General features: G+C 46.4%; 1 protein-coding gene across 3 annotated transcripts in view; it reads right to left on the bottom strand.

Moving 5' to 3' along the window:
* AP1S3 (adaptor related protein complex 1 subunit sigma 3) overlaps positions 1-11751 on the bottom strand; it is a 59072-nt gene extending 47321 nt beyond the window's left edge. For 2 of the 3 annotated variants that reach the window (XR_014713116.1, XM_084640067.1), the window contains exon 1: positions 1832-1908. Coding sequence is in view for 2 of the 3 variants with exons in the window: in XM_084640067.1 (XP_084496193.1) it covers positions 1832-1897 (66 nt within the window). In the remaining variant the exon portion in view is untranslated. Of the gene's footprint in view, positions 1-1831; positions 1909-11641 lie in introns of those variants that run through there. The other variant, XM_084640068.1, reaches the window with a different exon arrangement.
* Positions 11752-12003: the final 252 nt, after the last annotated feature.

The following is a 12003-nucleotide window of genomic DNA, read 5'->3' as shown; positions in this document are numbered from 1 at the left end:
TATTAAAAGTCAATGTAAAATATAAACACTCAGTAATGCTCCTCATTCAAATGACAAAACACGCATTTACTTTTAGAATTACTTTGGTTAAAGCCCCACTCTGCCCCCAGCCCCGCCCCTACTCCACCCCTTCCATGAGGCCTCGCCCCGCCCTGCCTCTTCCCACCCCTATTCCAACCCCTTCCCCAAAGTCCGCACCCCAACTCCACCCCCTCCCTGCCCCTATTCCAACCCCTTCCCCAAATCCCCGCCCTGGCCATTCCTCTTTTCTGTCTCCTCCACTGAGCATGCCGCATCCCCGCTCCTCCCCTGTGGAAAGTCCTAAGCACCGCCAAACAGCTGTTTGGCGGCGGGAAGCACTGGGAGGTAGGCAGAGGAGTGGGGATGCGGCGCACTTGGAGAAGAGGGGAGTTTGGCTGCTGCTGGAGTTGGTGCCTATGGTGGGCAGCAGGAAACAACTCCGCAGGCTATGTGCCCCACGGACCGCGTGTTTGAGACTCTTGCCGTAAAGGAATATTTTTTTATACCGATGGACTTGGAAGTACTGAAATGTGTAGACAAAACACTAATATCCTATCTATGCAGTGTTCTTTGAGAGTGAAAACATATTTGCTTTATCACTTTATTAATAAATTAATTATTGACATTGCCATTTGTCAATCAGATCCATTTTATAACATGTAGCAATAGATAACCTGTATTTGGATGGTCTCCATAAACATCATTAGAAAAAACTAAAAGGTCATACTTTGTATTACATTTGTAAACAGTGATTTTATATTTTCATTCTAGTCCAAAGAAACCTAGAATTTATGTAATCTTATGGTTCAAAATTAAGCTCTGAAAACCCGAAAATACAGAACAAAGAAAGTTAAGGTTTAACTTTGCTCTCATGGTACGTTCATATATGGTCTTTCCACATATCTTTATAATTTATCTATTGCCATTAAATAAAATATATAATTAAGTACAAACCAGAATTTCTTATATAACCTGTCTTGCAGGCAGTTACAGTTCATAGAGTCTCAGTGAAATCTACAAACCCAACCCTGGAGGAAGAAAGTCATGGCAGTAGTTTTAAAAATTGAATGTTTAAAAGTGGAATGGCCCAGAGTTTGACAATCCAAACATTCTCACAGTAAATTGGAAAAGATCAAAACAATTCTTTTCATTTTTTGAACTTGCTCAGTTTACAGATTAATAAGTAGTGTGTGGGTCCTTTACTGCTTTCTAAAGATACAAAAACCACATCTCACTTACCTCATTTTGGTTGTGGGGCGTTGGCATAATCTGGTGGTACCGATTTATGTGACCTCGTTACCTTAATTGTTTCCTTCCCACAATCAACATCCTCTCCAACTTCAGTTTAGTTTAGATTGATGGGTCACACCTGAAACTCTGGGTAGGGTTGCCAACTGTCTAATCACATAAACCCAAACACCCTTGCCCTGCCCCACTCATTCCATCCCCCCTCCCTCCATCGCTCACTCTTCCCCCACCCTCACTCACTTTCATCAGGCTGGGGTGGGGTGTTGGGGTGTGGGAGGTGGTGAAGGCTCTGGCTGGGGATGAAGGCTCTGGGGTAGAGATGAGGGGTTCAGAGTGTGAGAGGGGGCTCTGGGATCAGGCAAGGGGTTGGGGTGCAGGAGGGTGTGCACAGTGCAAGCTCTGGGAGGGGGTTTGGATGCTGGATGGGGTGCAGAGGTTGGGGTTGGGGTGCTGGAGGGGGTGTGGGCTCTTGGAGGGAGTTTGGGTATGGGAGGGGGCTCAGGGCTGGGGCAGAGGGTTGGAGTGCGGGAGGAGGTGAGGGCTCCGGCCGGGCGACACTTACCTCAGGCGGCTCCCAGTCAGCAGCGCAGCAGGGATATGGCAGGCCCACTGCCAGCTCTGGCCCCATGCCGCTCCTGGAAGTGACTGGCACATCCCTGCGGGTGGTAGAGGGGGCTCAGCACACTGCCCCTGCCTGCAGGCATCGCCCCCACAGTTCCTATTGGCTGCAGTTCCCGGGAGCTGTGGAGTTGGCGCTTGGGGCAGAGGCAGCGCGCAGAGACCCCCTGTCCCTCCCTGGGGCCGCAGGAACATGCCAGCCACTTCTGGGAGTTGCGTGGAGACAGGGCAGATAGGGAGCGTGCCTTAGCCCCGCTGCAGTGCAGGACTTTTAGCGGCCTAAAATCTCCCAGTTTGGCTTCAGTAGCCTCCAGGAGATAGAGCCCAATTCCGGGAGACTCCCGGTGAAACCGGGAGGGTTGGCAACCCAAACTCTGAGCCACTCAACTTCAAACATTTCTAACTCACAGAAAATCAGTCAAGTTGTTTCAAACTTGGAACGTTTTGTAGATCTCACAGTTTCAAACCTGGCCATATCGGAATGTACTGTATGTTACTTTAATCTTGCATAAAAAATTCCAGTCTATATTCTTTTATATATGGACTTAAGAATCTAACAATTGATGAAGATATAAAATGAGAGAAACTATAGGTGAAGACATAAGCATAAGGGGGCAGAGTTAAGGTTGAGCTTTACACCTGAACTGATTTATCCTGACTTCTGAGAGCTTGATTTTTCAAGCTTCTGGCCCAATCCTGCACACACCTAAAGGGTGTAGTGCTTCCTACTGTGAGCAATTCCTCTGGGCATGTGGGTTTAATGCTGCTGTGGGAATGAAGGTGCTAATGTCAGAGATGCTTCTCCCACTCCCACACAACATACACATCCAGCACAGCACTGTTTCCAGAGGATGTCAGGCCAGCCACATAACATCTAGTAACACCACTTCCTTTGTCTAGGGCATCGCATGTGGGAAGAGTGTGGACATGGGAGAGCTCCATCATTATTGGCTATGGTGCAGGAGAAGGTGGAACAGAGGTGGGGCAACCATAGGAGTGGAAAAGAAAGCAAACTTCTCTTTACTTCCTCTCCCCAGGTTCTTGCTGAGTTCATGGCATTTTGTCAGGATTTTTTCTCCTCAACAGGTGAGTGTGATTCACTTCCTGATCATGCTCTGCCATTCAATACCATAATTCTAGACTCCTTACTTCGGCTTTAGGAAGAAGATTTACACATCCAACTTAAAAGCCTCACTCATCCCACAAAGTTTTGAAAATGGTGAAAGGTTTCTGGAATTTATGGATATACATCATTGCAAATTAGAAGGAAATTAAAAGATTGTATGCCTGGTGAAAGGGGAAATTGTGTTAACATAGACTGACTGATGGAACTTAATCATATTTATTTTATTTATCAGTGACAATTGTACCTTTGTACTGATGTTACAACAATTGGATGAGGTCACATACAACATGCTAATAAAGACATAATACAAATTCACATAATATAAAAGATTGTGGGAGAAATTAAGAGACACACCTGTCATTGTTATGATATGACACACAAATTGCCAGAGCACTGAGAAAGCAGACAGGCTGGCCACAGCTGGCTGAGACAAAATGACTTTGAGATATAATTACAAGGTGTTGTAGCTATGTTAGTCCCAAGGTTATGAAAAAGACCAGGTAGTTGAGGTAACATCTTTTACTGGACCCACTTCTGTTGTTCACATGAGTTGGTCCAATAAAGAAAATATAACCTCACCCAACTTTTCTCTTTCAAATGTAAGATTTTCATCTTGCTTAGCCAAATATTTCATTTAACACAACTTGAAGTCTAGCTAACTATCTTTTTGTACTATCTTTTTGTACTGTTTCAGGTTAGTGGGGTTCACATTATGCTTAGCTTTTATTGTTTGTTATTTTCTATGCTAAATAAACATTGTATTTACCAACAAGTAGGGCTGGTCAGAAAGGTTTTCAACCCACAATGACAAAAACTTATGATATGAAAGGGTTTTTTCCCCATTTTCATTAATATTTTTGTCAGTAGGGATGATTTGTTTTTATTCAAACACAAATACACAGAAAAATAGCAAGAAACACACAGCCACTGGCAAAGTTAACTACATTTTTTTTCTCTCATAGATGTGATTTTTTCCTTTTGCTCCTAGGTTCAAACTCCCTAGTTCCTATACCAAGGCAAAAATCTATGTCAAGAAGTTTAGTAACACAGGAGGACAGTATAATGCACAATCATCATTTTAATTATATTATTGTCTCTGATGCAAATGTCAACCCCATTTATTAGATGAGGCTTCAGGATGTTGACACCATTTAACATTGAACCAGCTCAGAAAATATTCTGACCACAATGGCCTCAGATAAGTTTAAAAGAAAACCATTACAAATTCTAAGCCACTTTACAGAACCCACAACTTGGACTAGAACTATTCCTCAGGGGTTTAAATCTCACTCCCTATCCAAGGACTGACATGCTATCATCACTGTTGTCTATGCCCTTTTTCAGTCACCAAAGCTGTAGCAGGACAGGTTAGATGTGCCCCGTCCTCTCGACCGAATCCCACACTTCATCAGTTGATAATATTCTCTCTTAATTACCTCCTCCTGGACATACAGGCAGTTCACAATGTTCCTTCCTACAAGCAGCAAGGCTAGTCTCCTCTCTCCAGAGAGATGCTTGGGTTCATAGCATTTCAACAGAGAAGAGACAGGATGTGGTTGTAATGAATATAAAGGGGATTTTATTTTCAAATAGCTGGGCAAAGACAGTCCCTGGAAATTCTCTCAGGCTCAAAGACTAAACACAGCCTGCTCTCCCAAGTATCACAAGAATAGTGCCTTGTTCTTCTCCTGTCACTTACACCTATATAATTCTACTGACTTCAATGGAGTTACTCCCAACCGAGTTACCCTAGTGTAGGTGAGAGGAGAATCAGGCCTAAAGTCTCCCTGAACACTGGCCTGGCTAGTAATCATAGAATGCGTTGTGACTGAATTACAAGGGTTCAAATCCAATTAGCTAAAACAAGAGAGATATTTGTTGTACATCTGAGAAGATGACATTTAAGGGTGATAAATTTTAACCTCAGCACTTGAGAACCTAGATGGTTCTGGTGATGCTATTGATTATCTTAGGTCACATGAAGCAACAGCATTTAAGACATTTAGAACAATTAACTATGCAATCATACCCTTCTTTTCCAGTCAACTAGTTTTAATGGCAGTCTGACCCCAAGCTAGAGTCTTTCACAGAGAAGCTCACTGTCAGCACAAAATGGCATCTCTCTCTGCCCTCCTGGTCTCCGAGGTCTGCTTTTGTAACTGTCCGTACACTTCTGAAAATAGCCACTGCTCAGTTACCATATGTACGAGGAGAGAAGCTAAGGGTGAATGATGGAACAACAATCTGAAAGGGCCACAGATGACGAAGAAATGACTCAGCAGAAAAAGAAAGAAAAAAACCTCTTGGTCAGCCAGGCTTTTTTCTTAAGAAATTATGTTTATACCAAGAACTTAAAGTAAGTTGAGCAGAAAATTCCATATCTAGAGGTTCAACCGAGTCCTACAACCTTCAGTGCAGAGTCCTAAATTCCAGGACATTCTATACTCCCTACCCCACTGGCAGCTATTCTAATAGCTGTTTCTCTGAATACATGTGCAAGCAGAGAGGGAAACTGATCTGAAATTAAGCCCATGTTCGTGGTGGCGGATAGTGCCCCTGCACTCTGTCACAGCACATTTAAACGTCCCCATAACTTTTAGCATATCCAAGGTTATCTGCATCAGTACAACCACAAAGGAAAGCCCTGCTACCTGGGAATTTAATCCCAGCACCCTCCTCTGATTCTGACCTTGCAGGGAACCAAGCACTTTGTTGTTCTGGGGATGTGAGGCACTTAAAAACTATCAAGTTTCAATGACTTCCCACCCAGCTGATGGCATAATATTTCATCCTGAGGAAATCAGTGTCTGGTGGAACAAGAATGTTCTGAGCCATCCAGCAGCCTCATGAGTCATGACATGAGACTAACAGGGAAGGGTGTGCCTTTGTTCCCTTCTCCAGCTCACCCTCTGTCCTAACACAAATTTCAAAGTTCTTCATGTTAAAGGAGATATTTTCAATTTACATCTTACAGTTACATAATTAAAAGGCACAGATTCAGATTGAACTAAATCAAATAACAGCCCATCTCACCTTCCATCTGCAACACACTCTAATCCGACTCCCACTTTATTGTTTAGCTGCATTTTACAGATTGGAAACAGGCATAGAGAGACTAGTGACACTGGAAGTGTGGGGTAGATCAGAGAATCAAACCTGGCCCTCCAGGCTAGCATCAAAACCACTAGACTATCCTTCCTCAACTTTGGAGTTTGTTTCCTTATCCCTTACACACCCTTTTGGTCTGTCAGGACCTGGAAGTGTTAATTTTAGACAAACCACAAGGCTTACCTCTTGGGCAGTGCTTTTGGGGAATGGCTGGGTTGAGAAGGAGAGTTGACAGAGTAGGGATGTTACTCCCATAAAATAGAGAGTCATTCATACTCCACAACAGCTCCAATTAGTAGTTCTGAGAGTTTACAATGGCTGAAATTTAATACAAAAGGAAAGTGCATTTCTAGAACTTAGAATGGAAAACTGAACACTAGCTAAGAGCTTAAGATATTTGCCTTGGAATGTTTGTTATGGAGAACTTCTGTAATATTTTTATGGAAAATATGCATGACTCAGTTATCCCCTCTCACATTTGTATTATCACCAACTCAGATTGAGGGTTTAATGACAGGGGAATCAGAGAAGAGTGCTGGTCATGCAGGCATGTCTGGGTTGGTAAGAATGAAAATACAAGAACTGTCAACTTGTGAATGGAGCTACCTTGGAGATGCAAAGGACAGCAAGGACCAGACCATTCACTTTTAAGACTGCTGGGCCAAGAGGAGTTTTCACAACCCCCTCCCTGGCCTGGGCCTCAGGAGGGATGGAAGAGGGTTGTAAAATTTTAACCTGTAAGCATTAGTCTTACCAGTTAACCCGCCTTAATGGGTAAACCCCAGGCTGGCTGGTTGACCCCAGAAGCCCTGTACTGGCCAGAGCAGCCCCAGCCATGCTGGCCCCTCTCCCTTTAATCGATTAACCATTTAAACAATATAATTTTAATCATTTAAATGGTTAACTTTTTAAACAATATTTACATCCCGAGTGTGAGCAGCTCACATTAAATCAGCATGACAGCAGTTTGAAACGAAGCACTGAGCATTAAGCATGCTACTGCCCAGTGCAGTAAGAAGTTTGAATTGAGGGGCAAGAGAAGCAGATTGTGTTGCCAGCATGCAAGCTTGCTTTTCCATTCTAACCAAAGGAGCCTATACACTGTATTCCTGTTGACTAAGACATGCAGTCTTATTTTGAAGAGGCTGTCCTGTGTAACTGCAAACATCTACTGGTTGCATAGCTCCCAAAAGGGTAAGTCTCTGACACAGGTCTAAACTCATTAGGACCTGCTGGAGGAGCCATGGTGAGAAACAGAGGTGCTGAAGCCAAGAACTCAGTCTTGGGTAAGCAAGGACTGCTGGGCTCATCTTTCCAAAAAGGGGAGGCCCTGGGCTTAGCACTAAAAGGTGTCCACTGCCAGAGGGCAGTGAGTAAAGGCCAGAGGCAGAAGACACCCTTTAGAACCATGATAGTACAGCAGTTAACTAATGGCAGGAACAGTTAAATTCTTGACAGGGGTAGAAGCTGCGCAGGTGTGGTAAAAGAAGAGTTATTGTACTCACACTTTCAATAAGAGTTCAATTCTACTCTCATAAACATCAATGGAAAGGCTCCCATTGACTTCCATGAGAGCTGGACTGGGGCCTAAATGAATTGTGGTAAATACTGTATGTTTTACAAGTGAAGTGCTGTTGCCCTAATGTTTATATTTTCATTGTTCAAAAACAAAACCATTATAATTTTCACTGTAATCTGCAAGAATATTTTGCTAGCCAAAACACAAGACTAAAAATGGGAATCTTTTAAAAGATTCCCATCATATAATATTAGTTACCCACATTTGGTGGCAGTGGAATATACCAATCGTCACCAGACAACAAGATAGCAGTTAGCTTTGTATTTTTTTCTTTAAATTGATGGCTTCATCATTTTAATGCTTTGTTGCACTTTGTTACCTTTTACTGTATATCCGATTCTTTATATCCTATCCTGTGGACCTTTTAAACACATCATACAAAAGGGCTGCTAAAGATCAGGGTGCTGGAGCCTTCCCAAAAGTGAGTGGGTCCCCCACCTGGGTAGGTGGAGGGACCCAGGCTCCCCACAGCTGCCCATATGGCTCTCCCTGACCCGGCTCCAGTCAGGGCCTCGAAGCCGCAGCCCGGCCACGATATGAGCTGCACTGGCAGCTGTGAGGAGCCATGGCAGACCCTCTACCTGCCCTGGGCTGGAGGGCGGGAAGGGAAGGGGCACCCAGAGCAGCCTCCGACCCGTATCCCCACCCCTCACCCCCCCACCAGGGTAGGTGGAGGGTCCTGGCCAGAGCTGGGTCAGGGAGAGCATGCGTGCAGCTGTGTGGAGCTGGTGTGGAGTCCTGGACTCTCCTCCTCGACCTGCCTTGGGTCAGGTGGGAAGATGGACCTGGGGCTGCTCTCAGTCCCCTCGTACCGTGAGCAGGTGGAGGGGCTGCACGCGTGGCTCCCACAACTGCCCAGGCTCCTGTCCCCGGCCAGGCTCCATGCTGGCTTGGCCAGGTGGGCAGGCCCCACCCCAGCGAAAAGTGGACCAGCCAGACCCACCCATTTTCAAAAAGTGGGAGGGCCATGGTCCCCTGCCCTCCTGGCACTACTGCATCTTGCAAGCCATTCTTACATTTGGCAGTTTGACATTCTCACATGTCTGCACATAGCCCAGCTATTTTTCATGCATTCAACTGCCTCAGTTTCTTTGCACATCCCCACAGTCCCATGATCTCCCAGCAACCCTCCCCCTGGCTTTCCCCATCCACCCACTACATCCTCTCTGGGCTGCACCACTGCCCCAGAAATCCTCCAGGCTCTCCCTACCCTAACAATCTCTCTTCCAGACTGTCCCCGCTACAACATATCCTTCTACCGGCTCTCAACTCCTTGCAATACCCCCAGTTCCCAGGCTTCCCTGATGTTTCCTTCTAAAGTGTGCAGAAAATAGGTTCCTACCTCTCCCATACCTATTCCCAATGCTCAAGCTGATCTTGAAGGGGAATCTATTAATTTTTTTCACTTTCCAGAAATGTCACTCATGGAGTGCACAAAACATGGCAGCTGGATTTTCACTCAAACCTATGTGGGCCTTATTTCAAAATATGACCCAAACTAGTGGTGCAGCTACAGTTCTATACCTAATAAGTCAATTGTTCCTTTTCTCCAGGCCTAAGAAGTAGATTATGGTATCCTGGATACAGATTTTGCTTATCATCTTATCAGACTTTTTGTTTGACAGGAATGATTTCCCAATCCTGAAAAGGTGAACTGGTTAATTTTTTGTGTCTGCACAGTCTCAGCTGGGAGCATAATAAAATAAATAATAATATCTGAAACAGTTAGGGAGTTAAATGTACTCTTTTTAAAAAGCCTTTCCCTTGATGAGAAATAATAGTTGGGCAGAACAGAGTGACCTTCATGGCATGAATTGAAGTTATGCTACATACCGTGCTTATAGAGCATTTTTGAAGTGCATAGATCAGGGAGACTCTGGAATCAGCTTTCCATGTTGGTCAGGCAAAGCCCAAGTTTGTTGACTTTCAATGTCAAGTACAAGCTCGAGTTTTACTTACACTTATGGGAATGACGGAGTCAGCTGACCTAAGGCGGCGATCAGAAAGGTAATACATTGTAGGGATTGGTGGGAAGAGAGGGAAGGCAAATAAAAAGAACACAAAATGTATTCTCTTTTAAAAATCTCATTATTTGGGAGGGGGACTGATTTATTTCTTTTAAAACACTTGGAGGTAGCAATACTGAACACTGTTGATGTAAAAATTGGATTTCTTTAAATGTACATTTTTCCTGTGTCTAAAAACAGCTCAGATTATTAAAACTGGAATTTTGAACATCTGAATTACCTTTTTTTCCCCATTTCTCTCAGTGTGAAAATAAGGGTATGGCTACACTTAAATACTACAGCGGCACAGTTGCACCACTACACTACGGTGTAGACATTCGCTACACCAGCGGGAGGGGTTCTTCCCTTGGCGTACCTAATCCACCTCCCCAAGAGGCAGTAATTAGGTCAAGGGAAGAATTCCCTTCCATTGATCTAGAGCTCTCTATACTAGGGGTTAGGTTAGCTTAATTACACCACTCAGAACTGTGGATTATTCACACCCTTGAGTGATGTAGCTACACCAATTTGATTTTCTACTATAGACCAGGCGTAAGCTAGTCAATTTCACTTTTGTTCAGTATCTGGTTCACTTTCAGGGCCTTATATGCTAATTAGTACCTATGCTGAATGTTTGCACTGTGGAGACTGTTAATGAATAATTGTTTAAAAGATCTGTTTCCACTGGATTGTTTTATACTTTAAGTGCCATGCAAACATTTCTGTTTGTCTTAGGTTTTCACAATATTTATCTGGTCAAATTTGAACGGAGTGTCTTAGGCCCTGACTACACAACAACATTTTGCCTCAATGAATCTATTCATGGGCACAGAACATCTTAGAAAACTGAGGCCTTAGGTTTGGCCTACACACAAACCTGCTCTGGTTTAATTAAACCAGTTTAAACCCCTGGGGTGGACACACTTATTTCAATTTAGCTTAAACAGGTTCCCAATTGACTTAAGGTCAATTATAATAAGCCTAATTTAAACCAAAGTAAGTGTGTCCATATAGCCTTTTGCACCAGTTGAACCAAGTCAGTTTAAAATGAGCCCTAAAGTGAAACCAATGGAACTCTGCCTGTAGAGCAGCCCTTAGAAGAGAAGTGGTAGATGTTGCAAAAGCATATGTAGCCACAAAACTGAAAGGCAAAGAAAGACAGTACCACTGCCTGTCTGCTTGAAAGCCCATGATCTACAGAGTACAAGGAAACAGAAGTAGATGTCACAGAAATATGATGTTCTCTACCATGTTAGAAGTCACCCTGTGCGGGGATTGTGCTGCAGGGGTGGGTGAAGTGATTTAAGCTCTAAGCACTGGGGTAGAGTACAAGAGGGGAAGCGGACAGGTCACCCACCTACAGGCCTGGGGCACAGAAGGGGTCACTTGCCCAGGGCCCATTTGCGACAGCCCCCCCGAGCGGCGTTATGAGCCCGTGCGCAAGGTGGCCGTGCCACCCAGGACCATGCTTCAGGGAGCGGTGTGGTGACCCGAGGGGCCAAACCCTAGTAGCACAGCCACCCTATGGGCCTGCTGGAAGTGCCCAGAGCGGGGCCCAGCCCTGCCCACTGGAGTACGTGCCCCAGGCAGGATCTGGCCAGCCTCCCCTCTGGGGTCATGGGGGGAGGGAGCGGGCAGCCTCTCTTTCAGATGTTGCCCCCAGCCCCGCAAAACCGGATTTTATCCCGGCCCAGCCTGAACAGTGGCAGGAGGCTCCCAGGGCCGTGTGGCCGAACCCCTGCCTGAGGGGAGGGGGCTCTCCCCAGGGCGGGCCCTGCCAGGCTGAGCGCGGGAAGGTGTCTGGGCCAGGGGCGGCCCCAGCCCGGCTGGCCGGGAGCAAGTTCCCGGCACCCAGTGCCCGCCGCGGCCGGGGCTCGCTGCCTGGCGGCTCCTCGGGCCCCTCAAACCGCCCTGGAGCCCGCGCCCCCGACTCACCATGGTCCCTGCTCCGGGCGGCTCGCCCCGGCTCCCTCCCCCCTCAGTGCCAGGTGCGCTCCCCGCCGCCCATCCTGCCTTCCCACAATGCCCGACACCGAAAGCGACTCCGCCCCGCCTTCACCTGCGCCGGGCAGCCCTCGGGAGGGGCCGGGCACCTGGCGCCGGAACAGCCCGTCGGCGGGCCCCGCCCCAGCGCCAGGGGGAGCGGCGAGCCCCTGCCGGGCGAGCCCCGCCGGCCAGCCGCCGCCCCCCGCGCTGCGCCGGGTGGCGGGGATGGGCGCTCCCGGGGCGCGGGCGCGGGTCGCTGCTCCCAGTCTCCAGGGGTTTCCCACTTGCACCACGAGGCCAGCAGGCGGACC

Source organism: Lepidochelys olivacea (genome assembly GCF_965140295.1).
Source record: "Lepidochelys olivacea isolate rLepOli2 genome assembly, chromosome: 9".
NCBI classification, from domain to species: domain Eukaryota; kingdom Metazoa; phylum Chordata; order Testudines; family Cheloniidae; genus Lepidochelys; species Lepidochelys olivacea.
Note: the sequence above shows the minus strand (reverse complement) of the source record. Positions and strands in the feature narration are given on the sequence as shown.